Source organism: Polypterus senegalus, chromosome 6 (assembly GCF_016835505.1).
Source record: "Polypterus senegalus isolate Bchr_013 chromosome 6, ASM1683550v1, whole genome shotgun sequence".
Classification (NCBI taxonomy): Eukaryota; Metazoa; Chordata; class Cladistia; order Polypteriformes; family Polypteridae; genus Polypterus; species Polypterus senegalus.
Window position 1 is genome coordinate 175903648 of NC_053159.1, and position 16661 is coordinate 175920308.

General features: G+C 41.9%; 1 protein-coding gene across 2 annotated transcripts in view; it reads left to right on the forward strand.

Annotated features, from left to right (window-relative positions):
* The first annotated feature begins 5831 nt into the window (after positions 1 to 5831).
* Positions 5832 to 16661, forward strand: part of LOC120530599 (CAP-Gly domain-containing linker protein 1-like) — a 78167-nt gene continuing 67337 nt past the window's right edge. For both annotated transcript variants that reach the window (XM_039755020.1, XM_039755021.1), the window contains exons 1-2: positions 5832 to 6978; positions 13998 to 14136. In XM_039755020.1, coding sequence (XP_039610954.1) covers positions 6897 to 6978; positions 13998 to 14136 — 221 coding nt within the window. In that variant the 5' untranslated portion in view covers positions 5832 to 6896. The remainder of the gene's footprint in view (positions 6979 to 13997; positions 14137 to 16661) is intronic.

The window sequence follows — 16661 nt, forward strand, 5'->3', positions numbered from 1 at the left end:
AGCGAGAGTAGGGAGCAGGTTTAAGGAGACCCTGGAGAGGTGGAGATATGCTCTAGAGAGGAGAGGAATGAAGGTCAGTAGGACCACCAAGACCGAATACATGTGTGTGAATGAGAGGGAGGTCAGTAGAATGGTGAGGATAAAGGGAGTGGAGTTGGTGAAGGTGGATAAGTTTAAATACTTGAAATCAAGAGTACAGAATAATGGGGATTGTGAAATAGAGATGAAAAACAGAGTGCAGGCAGGGTGGAATGGGTGGAGAAGAGTGTCAGTAGTGATTTTTGTGACAGACTGGTATTAGCAATAGTGAAAGGGAAGGTCTACAGGACAGTAGGGAGACCAGCTATGTTATATGGGTTGGTGACGGTGGCACTGACCAGAAAGCAGGTGGCAGAGTTAAAGATGTTAAGATTTGCATTGGGTGTGACGAGGATGGACAGGATTAGAAATGAGGACATTAGAGGGTCAGCTCAAGTTGGACGGTTGGGAGTCAAAGTCAGAGAGGCGAGATTGTGTTGGTTTGGACATGAGCAGAGGAGAGATGCTGGGTATATTGGGAGAAGGGTGCTAAGGATAGAGCTGCCAGGCAAGAGGAAAAGGGGAAGGCTTAAGAGAAGATTTATGGATGTGGTGGGTGTGACAGGGCAGGATGCAGAGGACAGGCAACCCCAAACGGGAGCAGCTGAAAGAAGAAGATGATGTACATAAAATTAAATGAATCCTTAAGACGTGTGTCCGTGATCCTTAATCTTCAAGCAGAATATCAGTTTCCCTTTGTTCCACTTTTTTGTGTTTATTACTAATGTTTTCCTTATTTTTTTTTGTAAGAATTGTTTGCTTTTGAATTTCACTAACATCTTCAAAATGAAGACACTTGGGACTGTGGAATTTTTTTTAATGTACAGCCTACCCTACATGTGCTGCAATGCCTTTCTGGTAGCTGCATTTGAACCATTTTGAACTTTTTAGAAACCCTTTAGAAACCCTTGACAAACGTAGCTACAGCGACTCCCTCACTGTGCCTCCTATGCTGTTTCTCCTCCACGCGAGTCTCACTCTTGTATTTACTCTTTCAATTGCATCACCAAAGCCAGAATGACTAGCTTAAATGTATTACTCTACGGGACAGGACACACACAAAGACCTTGGTGCTTGTTAAACAGTATGTCATGCATGCGTTTCAGAGGATCACCTTCTGGGCTCACCCTGGGGTGAGAGGGGGTCAGTTTTTCAAAGTGATACAAGCCGAATGAACTCCAAGGTCAAGATCCATCAGTGTCTGTTCGCACCATGTGTCACTATTTGAGTGACAGTGGGCTCAGTGGAAGAAGACCCAGGAGGACCCCACATAAAAAGTATTTGCTCAAATGCATATTGACAGGCCACAGTACTTCTGAGAGAATATCCTTTGAACAGCTGAGACAAAACTGGAGCTTTTTGTCAAGTCACATCAGCTTTATGTCTGCAGATAAAAAAATAAAAAAAAAGCTCTTAAAGGAAAGAACACCATAGCTACTATGAAACATGGAGGAGGCTCACTTATGATTTGGGGCTGCTTTGCTGTATCTGGCACATAGCACCTTGAGTCTGTGCAGGGAACAACAAAATCTCAAGAACATCAAGACATTTTGGAACGAAACGTCAAGCCCAGTGTCTGAAAGCGCCATCTCAGTCGTGGGCCATGGATCCTCCAGCAGGATAAAACACTCAACTAAAAGCAGAAGAACAAAACAATGGACTGTTCTGAAGTGGCCTTCTATGAGCTCTGATTTGAATCCTGTTGAACTTCTGAGGAAAGACCTGAAACCTGCAGTCTGATGAAGACCCCCTTCAAACCTGACCCAGCTGCAGCAGTTTGCTGAGGATGAGTGGGCTAAACGACCAGTGGACCAGCGCAGAAGTCTCATGGAGAGCTCCAGGACTTGCTTGTGTGCAGGGATATGGCAAAAAGTATGAGATTGAGGGTCCCATCATGCCATTTTTATTTGCGTTATTATTTGAAATTTTCTGTTGAATCAAAACTCAAAAGTAAAGTCTGATTTGTTTTTTTGTTAAATGCTAAATGAACAATGATGGGTGCCAATCACTTTTGTCAGCTTTGAGTTCTTTCAGAGACAATTGTTGGTTCTTGTTTCTTCATGGAGGGGTACCAGCAAATTTATTTAGGTCTTTTAATCAAGGCTGTAGGCCGTTGTGCCCCCCATGAGCACAGCTATAGTGCAGACTCAACACGAAAGTGTAAATAAACATTCACACCTCCACTGCGGTCGTCCACAGAACAAGCCCTGAGGTCGTTGGACAGTCCAGTGTCAGGCTGTGGGGTTATTTTGCTTTATGAAGTTGAGTAAACACATCACAAGTGGCCTTCAGATAGATAACCACAATGTTGTGTGTATTGTCGCAGTCTTTCCCTCTACTTACCCTTTACCTGTTTTCTCAAGGGTAAGTGTACTCATCAAGTTCATTATTGGGTTGGTCTACTGTTGCACTTTAAGATGAACACACACATACATAGCTATATGCATACACACAGACCCTAACCACAACAGTGCCCCATGAATGACACATACACACACTGATTACCCTTTAGCACTTTAAACCACACAAGTACTTTAGGAACAACACAGCCTGTCACTCAGCACTTCAAGAGACTTACTTATTATCAGCATGAACAACATACGATATTTTAATATCTCAGACCTAAATATTACTTGTGGTCTACAAGAATACATTTAAACATACAAAGGCTCAGCACTCTTGACTATAGGCCATTTATCAATCAAGAATACCTTACTTTACATCATGTTTCCTACTATTGAGTGGAGCTCTCACTCTCAGCCTTAATAAACCTTGCAGCACTGAGGTAATGGCAAATCTCTGGCTGCACCAGGTGCTCAAAGAAATCTAACTTATTATTTCAATCAATCTATAGACATTAGGACAAAGCATAGAAAGTTAAAAGCAGCATGGTATTTATTACAGAAATAATAATAATACCACTGGAACAAAGAATAATAGAAAATAAGACTGATAGAAAAGTCTGGATATATGTATAGTCTTTAGAAAAAGCTTACGAAAAGTTACAGATGACAAGGATGAATGCCCCAGGGCGGTGTTTGATTTAGCAATCGATGTTCATGAAAATGCTGTTAACCGACAATCGGATGAAAACTGGTCATTCCTGTCTTTGTTTTCTTCTCTGATGTCACTCTTCCGTCGTCGCTGTTTCTCCTCTTCTTCTGACGTTGCTTTCAAATGAGGCATGTTTATTATTAAGTTTCATGCCATGGTTTCACAACACATGATTGTTGCATGCACCTGATTGGCTGGCTGTCAATATGATGGTTTAATTTTGCTCAAACTCTTTAATCTACCTTTTTCCCAGACTGTAAACCAATTTGTTGTCCCAGATGTCCATCCATAAATTAATCAATATCCTGAGGCATGGCTCAGTCTTCCTTTCCCTGCAGGCTGTAAACCCATTTTAGCACTATGCTGTGAACAACTGTTATAAAAGTGAGGTTGTAAGGGAAGAGGATATGCTTTTTTGTTATAATGCCTCCTACGTCTGAATACATCTTGTTGGGATTGAGCAAAATATAATAATAAAAATATAGAGAATAATTTGTAGATTTTATACACCATAACAGTGTGTTATGCCTACAGCCAACAAGAACAAAACATTGTCAAGTCAAGTTGGGGAGCATGCACTGGTGCAGTGCGTTGCCGCACCCACTACACAACTTGGGATCCCGGTTGTCAACCCCCCCAGGCAAACACGCGGTCCAGTCCCACCCTCCAGAAATGACCCTCTATCTGCTGGAGTTGGGTGTTATGTGGGCGACCCCTTGGCCTGGTCCAGCCACGCGGGTCTCCAACAATGAGGATCTTATGAGCGAGATCACCCTCAGGGAACATGGCCGTAGTGCCGTAAGTGACGCTCCCTCACAATGCAGGTCATGTGCCTCATTCAGGACTCCATGAGCAACACAAAGTCAAACCAACAGTACTAAAGGATTAGTCGGGAGAGACATAGTACCAAAGGAGTCCAGTCTTTGTTTCAGGTCACTGGATAGCATCCATGTCTCACAACCATATAGAAAGACAGGAAGCACCAGGACTCTAAAGACTTGGACCTTCGTCTTTTTGCATAGATATCAGGAGCGCCACATACCCCTTTCCAGCGACCTCATGGCCCCCCATTCTCTCCCAATCTCTCTACTGACTTCATAGGAAGAGTCACCAGAGACATGAATGTCCCTGCTGATGTAAGTAAACCTCTCGACGAGGGCAACACTCTCTCTGCAGACAGACACACTGCTGATGGCCGTGCCCAAGAGGTCATTAAAGGCTTGAATGCTGGTTTATATCAGGACACTCGCAAGCCTAGACACTCTGACTCCTCGGTCAGTGTCTCGAGAGCCCTGATCAGAGCCTTTATTGAATCCAGCGAAGATCACAGCATCATCACCAAAGTCAACATCAGTGACTCTCTCTTCACCAACAGATGCCCCACAGCTGCTGGACCTCACAACCTTGCCCAACACCCAGTCCATGCAAACACTGAATAGAGTAGGAGCAAAAACACTCCCCTTACCTACCCCCCAGCAAACCCCAGAATCAAATGGGAAAAATGCAGAGGTTCTGCCTCCACTCTGCACAGCACTCACAGTACCAGTGGACAGGCCAGCCTGTATACTGGTAAAACATCTACAAAGGATCAAAATGATTCACTTCTGGATAAACGACAAAAAAAACTAAACAACACTGCAAATCGAAGATCATACGTGTATGGAGTCACCAAACTAAAAGGATGGTGCGGCTGGATGAGGATTTGTGTCTTAGAGTATGGCTGTTAAAAATGAAAATGCATAGAACTTAAAGGACAGCCTACCCCAAATCAATGCTTCCCAGTTTGTGTCCTGATGGGCTGCAATTGGGAAAGCAAACCATAGCCATCCTCTTCTGAATCCTCAAAATGGTGTGCTGAAAATGAATTCTTGGTGAGGTGGCACCATGTCACATAAGGAGAATGTGGAAAGCGCACTCTGACTACAACATAGCATCACATTGCCAAACTCGTTTAATTGAGGTTCAGGGTCATGGGGTACCCAGGTGCTCATCCAGGGGCCAGTTTGGGAGGAAGAACCCCCAACAGACACGTGGAGAACGTGGAACCTCCAAACGGACCACGCCTTGGCTTAGGGTTCAAACCCAGTCGCTAACCACTGTGCCACCCTGCTCTGGTGCCCCAAATGGCATTTCAGGAGTTTGAAGATGTTAGGAGTGAACGTGTGGAAGGTTCCTGTCATGGACTGGCATCACGACCTCAAGCATTGGGCTGGAAGCTGCCAGCAGAGCAGTCGGGCATGAAAATGGAACAGTCAGTCAGCCTCATCGGAGACAAGGATTTGTAAAAGAGCAGAAGATTTTCTATGTGAGAAATCGGAATGTAAAAAGATTTAGAAATCTTAAGACCTGAAGGCCATCTTCTGTGGTTGGAAAAGAATAAAAGTGATGGGTGGCAAAATGTAATCATCATATCAAGGCAGGCTTGGTGTCATGCCCACATAATATGGGACACACTCCACACCTACTGGAGTAGTAGAGAAGGAGAAAATGAAGGCAAAACATGACGGTCATTACGAACAACGCTGCATATCCTAAGTGACACGCTGGCAGGACTGAGGACTTCAGCAGATGTGAGTCAAGAAACCCGTCTGGACTCCTTTATACCCATCACAGTACGTCTTTATAGCATCTTGCTGGGACTGCGCTTTTTGTACCTTTAGCCAAGGCACACGTTTTCTTTCTTTTTAGTAATACTGGTGTGTGTTTGAGGTAGTTTAGTATTTCTTAAGCATTTGTGAAATGCCAGATTTCCCTCTTGGGACAAATTAAGCTCTATCAACCTATCTATCTACAAGGAAATTCGCACTTACATGTCTAATCAGAACAGCTGACAAAAATATAATATAAAAATAAATAAACAAAGTATGTTTTACGTGGAAGACGTGGCGGATTTACGTTTGTGCGACATGGACGGCATTTTGCAGGGCGCACCCTGCAGCAAAACAATTCGGGGATGCAATTACAGCCTGGGTTGGTCAAGCCATTAGAAGCGCCGCTTTGGAAAGCTAAGGGGCGCACCCTCGGTAAAGTCCGCGTTTTGTACACAGAGGTCGTCGAAGTCTAAAACCCACAACCCACAATGGAAACCTAGAACGCCCCCCAACCTCGCGCTTCTGTCTCTGTCTCCGTCTCTGTCCCCGTCCCATCGCCTAGGTCTCCACATGGCTTTCATCTGCACTGAATGAAACATTCATTTATGAATACTGGAAGAAGGGCTGAAAAATCTGAGCGCTCAAAGAAACGGGCAGGCAGACAACTTACTAAAATCCACGTTTTCTAGTCTGCTTCTTGAACTGTGATTGTGTAAAGGCGCTATATAAAAAAAAATGTAACATCAGTAGTATTAAGGGTAGCAGAAAAATGCACATCCACATCGGTCTAACTGAAAAGCGGCAGAGCTCTTTAGACCAACTGCCTGTAAAAATGTTGTTCTGCAGCTAATGTTGAAGAAACGAAGAAAGGCGCATGGAGACACCAAAGAGAAAAGATCATTAATATTACCAGCGCCCTCTAGCGAACGACACTCAACACCACAGGCAGTGCTGATCGTCTCTGAAGCGTCTCGGCAGAGAGCCGACAAGCACCGAAACAACAGCGCGAGGAGTGCCCGTAGCGGCGTGCCGGAACTTTTCGGTTCTTATTTTCAACTTGTTTGAATTTTAAAGTACAGCAGAAATAACGGACACCGGATAGAAAATTAAAAGAGCGGAAATCTAGTCGGGGGTTTAGAAGAAGAAGAAGTAGAAAAGAAGAGAAATAATAAGATGAACTCTGGCAGCGGAGACAACGTCAACGTCCCGAAGACTTGGGATTTGGAGCCGATCTGCTCATCCTCTGGTCACTCGGGTAAGGATTTACTTTACATTTGTGTCCGAGCAGAAACACAGCACTATATTATATTATATTATATTATATTAATCACAAATCTGCCCTTGACAAGTGAGGTTAAAAGATCAATGGATGGATAGATGGATTATAATGTAATGTAATATGATATCATATTCATACATTTTCTTAACCCGCTTATCTCCTCTTATCTCATTTCTTTTTCTGGAATGTCTTTACCTGGTGAGGACTGCTGTGATATTATATATTACATTATAGAATTCTCAGACCCTTTTATTGTATTGTAATAATATATATTATAATGTATATTATTCCCTGTGTGTACATGTGACAATACCAACCCTATGAGCCCTATAAGTCAGGTTAGAAAATGGGTGGATGGATTATATTATTTTGTCAGTCATTTTCTTACCCACTTAGTCCTGAACAGGGTTGCGGGGGTCTGCTGGGGCCTATCCCAGTTAGAATAGGGTGCAAGGCAAGAACAAACCCTGGGCAGGGCACCAGTTTATCAAAGGGTGAACACACACACACACAACACACCAATTCGCTTAACCTGCATGTCTTTGGACTGTGGGAGGAAACCCACACAGACACGGGGAGAACATTCAGTCTTTACACAGGGAGCACTTAGGACATGAGCCTTACTACCTCTGTGCCACCATACCACCCCTTATATAGTATTATATTATATTATATTATATTTTTCATCCATTTTCTTACCCCCTTATCCTGAGCAGGGTGTCAGGGAAGCTGAAGTTTAACCCAGCATGCATGGGGCGCAGTGTGCCAGTCCATCGCCAGGTGAAAACACAGATGCACAGTACGGCCAATTTATCATCGCTAATTCACCAAACCTGCTAACGATGCTAAAATTCACCAAAACTGGTTTCCAGTAACAGGTGTGTTGGTGTGCCTGGTGTTTGACTGGCTTCCCATCCAAGGTGGGTTCCTGCGTTACATCTAATGCTGCTGGTCTCGTGTCCTCTTGACACTGAATTTGGATTAGCAGTTGTGGTGAATTTTGGGATGAATGAATAATCAAGACTGAATGTTAAATGGATAATTTCACCAGTGTCAATTGAGAGCTTTACCTTGTGTGTGACTCCAATCAGTCCCGGCCATGGCCCCCACAATGGGTTCTGACAGGGCTGTAGCCAGGGTGCCCGGCGCGGGATGAGTAGATGTTATGTATAAACAAAACGTATGAACAGAAAGCAAGAATTGCTCCTACAGCGTTGAGTGTCAACTTCAGCATAAAATATTTCATCCATCCATTTTTTAACCCGCTGAATCCGAATACAGGGGTCTGCTGGAGCCAATCCCAGCCAACACAGGGCACAAGGCAGGAACCAATCCTGGGCAGGGTGCCAACACACCGCAGGACACACACAAACACACCCACGGGCCAATGTAGAATCGCCAATTCACCTAACCTGCATGTCTTTGGACTGTGGGAGGAAAGCCACGCAGACACGGGGAGAGCATGCAAACTCCACGCAGGGAGGACCATTTTTCTACAACTTTCTCACTTTTGACATTTTACAAATCCAAATAAAATGTAGACCTCTCCACTGGTCAAAAAGTTTGATATTAATTGCTGATTTGGTGTCATGTAGTTTTCTATATTCTTTATTTATAAATATTATAAACAATAAACTTAAACAAATTATACCCAGATGGTATAACGTTTTTCGGGAATATAGAAAGCTTGTACTGTTTGTTCACACACAGTCCTGCACGCTGGGAAGTACTGAAAAAACATGTACCATTATCCCTTCCAAGGCTTTCAGAAACAAGATGGAGTGAAAGAATTCAAGCTGTACGACCGATTATTAAACATTATCCTGGAGTACTTACTGTACTAAATGTCATTCTTGGAGATTTGGCTACGGGATTAACCCCTTCAGCATTGAATGCAAGTAAAGGCCTAAGAACTTATTTCGGATTTTATAAAGGTCTGCTGATGACAGTGTTTTGGCACAAAATATTAGCAAGTACAGTACTGACCACAAGAAGGTTGTCATACAAAGTAAAGGAATGACACTCGATGTTGAAGCTTCACTTGTAAAAGACCGAGTTCAAGAAATGCAGCATTTACGTGACTCGTGGGAAAGTATTATTCAGGAGGCGAAAGCAGTTGCTGAGGTTGTAGCAGTGCAAACTCAATTTCCAAATAACCAAAAACCTTCTACAGAACCAGAATGGGATTTCAAAATTTCGATAGTTTTCCCAGTATTGGATTTTATCATCCGCGATTTGAAGACAAGATTTGAAGCAGCAGATGCCATATGTGAATTCTTCTCACCCATTTTGAATTTTCAGAACTTGGACAATGGTCAACTCACCGCAAGGGCTGCCAAACGTGTACATGCATATGCAGAAGATCAGTCAGGTGACTTACTGCATGAAATCTTTCACTTCAAAAGTATTTACAAGACAGTTTTTGGGGTTGAAAAAAGCCCAATTAGAATTTTGAACGCAATTTACGACAAAAAACTTTAAGGTATATTTGCCAATATCTGTCTCGCTATTAAATTGTTTTGGATAGAGTGGTCCAGATCTAATTATGCAATTTTCATTACGCTGTAACTTATTACGTTTATTACATAGAAATTCACACAAAAAATCCCAGACCATCGAGAAGTGTGCGAACTGACGACATGAAGAATCGTCTTTGCGCTGAACTGGAATTGTCCCCGCATAAATGAAAGTCATCCAGATGATCTGGATCTGCATAATTAGATCTGGACCACCCTGTACAGTCCCAGTTACTGTTTCTTCAGCAGAAAGATCGTTTAGCAGATTGGCAAATTCATTAAAAACATGGCAAAGAAGTACAACTAGTCAAAAACGACGAAATGATATAGCTAAATGTGTTGATTTTAGTGAGGTCATTGAAAATTTTGCTTCAAGGAAAGTTAGAAAACTGATTTTGCAATAATTTTTGATAATATTGTAAGTTTTTCATTAGGATCTTTACTTTATAAATATACTAGCAAAATACCAGCGCTTCGCAGCGGAGAAGTAGTGTGTTAAAGAAGTAATGAAAAAGAAAAGGAAACATTTTGAAAATAACGTAACATGATTGTCAATGTAATTGTTTTGTCACTGTTATGAGTGTCGCTGTGATATATATATATATATAGCAAAATACCCGCGCTTCACAGCGATGTCATGTGTTAAAGAAGTTATGAAAAAGAAAAGGAAACATTTTAAATATAATGTAACATGATTGTCAAAGTAATTGTTTTGTGTATTTGGTGGCAGCGTCACAAAGTTGTTTTCGTCTAGCTGCATCAGAAAATGTACCACGACGTCTGACACGCCTTCTTTTTACTGTTTTCTCACAGCTTGGATTGCTGCTGTCATATATATATACACACATACATACATACATACACATATACACATACATACATCGCAGCGGAGAAGTAGTGTGTTAAAGAAGTAATAAAAAAGAAAAGGAAACATTTTGAAAATAACGTAACATGATTGTCAATGTAATTGTTTTGTCACTGTTGTGAGTGATGAGTGTTGCTGTCATATATATATATATATATATATAGATATATATATATATATATATAAATATATACACACACACACATAAACATATATATATACATATCTATACATATACACATAAATATACACACACACATATATACATACATATATATATATCTACATATATACACACACACATATATATAAACATATATATACATATACATACATATCTACATATATACACACACAGCTATTTCGTATCAGTGCAATACGCTGCTTGTTAAAACGGATAACTCCCGCTCTTACGTGCAAGTCTGCGTGGATATTATGAACTATCGTATTTGTTCAAGTTCTATTTAAATTTTAAATAGAAGGAATTTTTATTTAGTCGACAGAAATATCTTTGGTAGGAATGGTAAAAACAGACAGGAATATTATTAGTGAATAAATCAACTCAAACCTTAAACAACTTATAATATTTTGCTCTCCATAAAAATATATCCTGTCTAAATTATACAAGTTAGAAATAAAGTAAACGTTAAAAGAACAAACATTCAAATTTCTTTACTCTTATGTAATTTTATATAAAAATAAACTTAGATTTTAAATATCCCAAAAGATTTTGCTCTCCATAAAAATATATCCTGTCAAAATTATACAAATTCAAATATGAACATGCTGCATAACAAAACCTGGAAATATAAATAAAATGTGTTCCTTTCAGCAATAACAAATCAAATCATTCAGTTGTCTTTGCTCATATGTCATTTTAGAGCTGGACGCCTGGCATCTTTTTTTGGCCATAGGTTCGTTTCTGTTTGGTGTGAGGTTCTGTGTTGTGGAGATTCTCAGGATGGATTGCAGGTGCTCATCAGTGAGGCGACTCCTGTGTGCTGTTTTGTTAGTCTTTATCACTGAGAAGAGCTTCTCACACAGATATGTGCTACCAAACATGCACAAGGTTCGAGCCGCATGTAGACGGACTTTTTTTGTTCTTCAAAGTCACCAAAGCGCCATGCAAACTCAGTGCGCTCAGTTTATCAGCAAAGTGCGTATTTGGGAACACCGTAGTGACGACTTGGTTTAACATTACTTGGCAACAGGGAAAGTGGGGCAAGGTGCACTGGTGCATTTGTGTCTCCCATAAAAGCAGCTTCACTTGAAATCACTTTGTGATTGTGCACGGGTAAAAACGTCCGCTGAAGTGTCAGATTCTTATTTAATTATTCTGCTTTCTGTATCTTCTGCATTGCATTCAGGTTACCCTGATGTTTTGTCTCATAGTGCCGTCTTAGATTAAATTCTGTAATTACAGCCACATTAGCTCCACAAATGAGACACACGGGTTCAGTAAACATATACTCAGCCTCCCATCGGTTTTTAAAGGCTCTATTTTCAGAATCAACTTTTCTCTTCAGCATTGTGTGGGCTAGCTTCGCAATAACTTGCAGCATCATAAGCTAGACTTGATTAACATGGTAAGTGTTCGGCAAGGCAGCTGAAGCGCTGCATTATGGGATCTGTAGTTTATTGTGTTACCAGCGCTTCATATACCCGGGCTTTAATAACAATAATACAGTATATAAAATGATCTCGGGCGGATATAATTACGCCGGGCGGATGTGGCCATGGCCCTTGAGTTTGACACATATGGACTAAATAGAACTTGAAAAGATATATTTTTCAAATGTGATCGCGCAATTCAGATAGAGTTGACGCACTACAGCCTGCATGCCTCAATAAGTCATCCTCCCCTCGCTCTTACTTTTTTACCGTTCATCTAATGAATACACTGAGTATGGCTTTACCAAAACAATCATTGATGGCGAATAAAGTATCCATTATTCGAGTATGTATACATATATATATACCCGCGTATCGCAGCGGAGAAGTAGTGTGTTAAAAAAGCTAGAAAAAGAAAAGGGAACATTTTAAAAATAACGTAACATGACTGTCAATATACAGTATTTGTTTTGTGAGTGTTACTGAGTGTTGCTGTCATCAAGGATTTGATTATCATTATTTCTTTCAATCAGGTTCGTATTTGTAGGATGTGTTGTGTTCAAGTTACATTCCGTGTTTGTCAATTGTTGTAAAGATGACAGGTTTCATTCATCGATTCGTTTCTTACTGCATCAATAAACAGCTCGTCTTCTTCTTTATCTGAGACCTGACACACTGCATGCACGGGTTTTTTACACTGTCTTCCTTTAGCGGGACATTGACTTTTCCACGTGTGCTTTGTTTCGCAGTAGCTGGATTTATGAATATGCTTGTAAGTATCAGACGCTTCATATTTTTGCTGCCTTTTCAATTGTGTAATTCGGTTTTGTTCAGCTCTTTGGAACTGTTGCTTTTTATCTGTGCACTGCGTCAGTTCACGTGAGCCGCTCGGTGTACATGCATCGAAGGTTCCCAGCTGTGCTGGTGCCATCTCGTGCTATGTCCATGGCTGTATTTAATGTTACCTTAGTCCTGGCACTTAAAACTTTCTCGCAGTTTCGCTGAGTTTGTGTCAAACACCACCCTGACCATCTCATCTTCCTCTCCATAAGCACAGTCCTTCACCCGTGAATATTTACCCGTGGCAGTTTGCTATTGGATTGCCGCTGACGGACGGCCTTATATGGGCAGGCACTAAATTACAAACGCCAGCGCAGCCTGTCTATGAACTTAATTTAAAGTGTAGGTTTACATCGTGCTTTGTTTCTGAAGTAGCAGAAATCATGAATATGGTTGTATATGTCACTCGCTCGCTTCTTATTGTTTCGCTGCCTTCTCAATTATATAATGCATGTTTTCTTCAGCGCTTTTTGAGGTCTTCCTGGTTTTCTATGTACTGCGTGATTACGTGGGAGGCGTGATGATGTCACACGAAACTCCGCCCCCACAGCGTTGAAGCTCATCTCCATTACAGTAAATGGAGAAAAACTGCTTCCAGTTATGACCATTACGCGTAGAATTTCGATATAAAACCTGCCCAACTTTTGTAAGGAAGCTGTAAGGAATGAACCTGCCAAATTTCAGCCTTCCACCCACACGGGAAGTTGGAGAATTAGTGATGAGTGAGTGAGTGAGGGCTTTGCCTTTTATTAGTATAGATTCAATAAATGTGCATAATACTTTTTATGTTTTCGCATCATTAACCTTGTTTATTTTATTTTAAATCCTATTGGGTATCACGTTTTCAGTAACCCTCAGTGAAGGGCCCGTCAGAGATCCTGGCCTAGGGGCCTGCGTTAGAATGTGGGGGCCATGGTCCCGGCTGTTTGGTTTAATGGACAAGGCCACACACCGTAGGTCTGATGTCCCTCTGTGGGACTGTGGCTGTATGATGGGTCTTCTGAGAGATTCGGAGATCCAAAGGACTGTTGGCGATTCTTGTCAGTATACTGAGCCATCCAGATGCCCGTGGCAGAGGCTACTATAAGTCCACATGCCCAGGTCTCGATATCTCTCACACCCGAGGAGTCATCTGTGCCCCTTTTTGTGTATCCCTGACACAGAGTGCAGTTCTGATCTCATGTCTTTGGAAGAAGATAAGGAAATTGCATCCAAAGCAGTTCTACTTGTCATCAACAGCGCCAGAAAGGGAGCCGTCTGCCTGTGCTCTAATATAGCGGAGCTCCTTCGGGATAACCAGCGGTAAGTCACAAAACTTTTTCACTTCTTTTTTTATTTTAAATTATCTTGTAAATAGTTATATGCTCAATCTATGGATGACGATCCCTAAACTTAACCCGATGCCATCTGTGTGTAGAGTGAGAGCTTTGTTCTCGGAGGTGAGGAGGTACAGTATCTCTCATCTCATCCTCATGGTGTTTCATTCCCAGGTATTCAGGCTTTCACGGCACACCTTACAAGGGGGCGTGGTTTATTTCCCCATCACCTGGAAGGGGCGGGGTTTTCTTTTGTAATAACACAAGGGGCCTGGCTTCATTAGAATAAAAATTGGAGGAAAATCAACACACAAAAAAACAAAGATGCCCTTCAGCTGCTTTATCAGTGTCACCCGCCGTTGTTTGGAAGAAGAGGGATTGTGGGTTCCCAACCTCAATGAAAAGAAGCCACTCATTTTACGGTCTCTGTGTTATCTGAATATACAGTAACATATGTGGTCTGAGACGGACATCATTCTGGAACAATCTGCTTCACTCTCAAGTTCAATTCGTCTTTAGGCCAGACAATATGACCAAGTGTTGGCACTGAAATCACAATGGTGGCAGCTCAGTGCCAGCCTCTGACCATTTATTTAGCCCTTTGGTTGTGTTCACAACTGCCTGGCACAATATAATACCCAGGTAGGTTACACCATTTTTTTCACTGCAGTGGGAATTTTCATAAACCTCAGCAGGTGAATGACAAAAGTAGTTTATAGGGAAGCCCCTGAGTCAAGGATTAGGTGGGCACTTGAAGGAGCCACAGTTCTGGGATCATGGGTTACAATAATGGGGTCCATGGCATCCTCATTCTATTGTTTGGTGGGTGGATGGGGGGCACTAAAAACGGGAGGCACACTGACAAACAATGAGCAACAAGGCAAGCACGTGGGCACAAAAATGAGCAAACTTGGTGGAGGGGGGGTTTATCTCAGACATGTGCTGTGGACAAATGTGCAGGGATTTAGATTTAGATTATTTATTTATAAACACACATTTAAAACAACAGAGGTTGTGCTGTACAAAGAACCATTAAAATAATCACAATGCAAACAATCCTGCAGAAGCAGATTAATAAAACAACCAATTATAACATCCACCACAATCCCATTAGACATAGTGACAGGCGGAAGAAAACAAGGCCGACTTTTAAAAACCTCAATAGAGGATGAAGACCTGATGTGAAAAGCAAGTCATTCCAAAGCTGTGGAGCAACAAGTGACAAAGCTCGGTGTCCCCTCGACTGCAGCCGAGATCTTGGCACTACAAGGAGCAGTCATCCAGATGACCTCAATGCTCTTAGTGCCACATAGGGGTGAAGGAGGTCACAGATGTATTTTGGAGTGAGACCATGCAAGGCTTTAAAAACAAAAGACAAGATTTTAAAATCAATGCGACACCTCACCGGTAGCCAGTGGAGACAGAGAGGCTAAAATGGGGGAGATGTGATCCCTTTTTAATGACCCAATTAAAAATGTAGCTGCAGCGTTCTGAACCAGCTGAAGGCCCAATTTGGGCAGACCCACATATAAGGAATTACAATAATCAAGGCGAGATGTAATAAAGGCATGAATGACTGTTTCTAAGTCCTTTTGTGATAGAAAGGATTTTAGTTTAGAAATTTGTAAAACTGGACTTTACTATCATGGAGATTTGTTTTTCAAAACTTAGTGATGACTCAAAGGATGGTTGACAGACGAGATTAGACAGGAGTCCCCGTGGACTGTGATGTTTGCTGATGACATTGTGATCTGTAGCGAGAATAGGGAGCAGGTTGAGGAGATCCTGAAGAGGTGGAGATATGAGAAGAGAGGAATGAAGGTCAGTAGGACCACCAAGACAGAATACGTGTGTGTGAACGAGAGGGAGGTCAGTGGAATGGTGAGGATGTAGGGAGTAGAGTTGGCGAAGGTGGATGAGTTTAAATACTTGGGATCAAGAGTACAGAGTAATGGGGATTGTGGAAGAGAAGTGAAAAAGAGAGTGCAGGCAGGGTGGAGTGGGTGGAGAAAAGTGTCAGGAGTGATTTGTGACAGACGGGTATCAGCAAGAGTGAAAGGGAAGGTCTACAGGATGGTAGTGAGACCAGCTATGTTATATGGGTTGGAGACGGTGGCACTGACCAGAAAGCAGGAGACAGAGCTGGAGGTGGCAGAGTTAAAGATACTAAGATTGACATTGGGTGTGACCAGGATGGATAGGATTAGAAATGAGGACATTAGAGGGTCAGCTCAGGTGGGACGGTTGGGAGTCAAAGTCATAGAGGCGAGATTTTGTTGGTTTGGACATGTGCAGAGGAGAGATGTTGGGTATATTGGGAGAAGGATGTGAAAGATAGAGCTGACAGAGAAGAGGAAACAAGGAAGGCCTAAAAGGAGGTTTATGGATATTGTCGGTGTGACAGGGCAGGATGCAGAGGACAGGCAACCCCAAATGGGAGCAGCTGAAAGAAGAAGATGTACATAAAATTCAATGAATGAGTTAACAGAGAATCCTTAAGACGTGTAACCG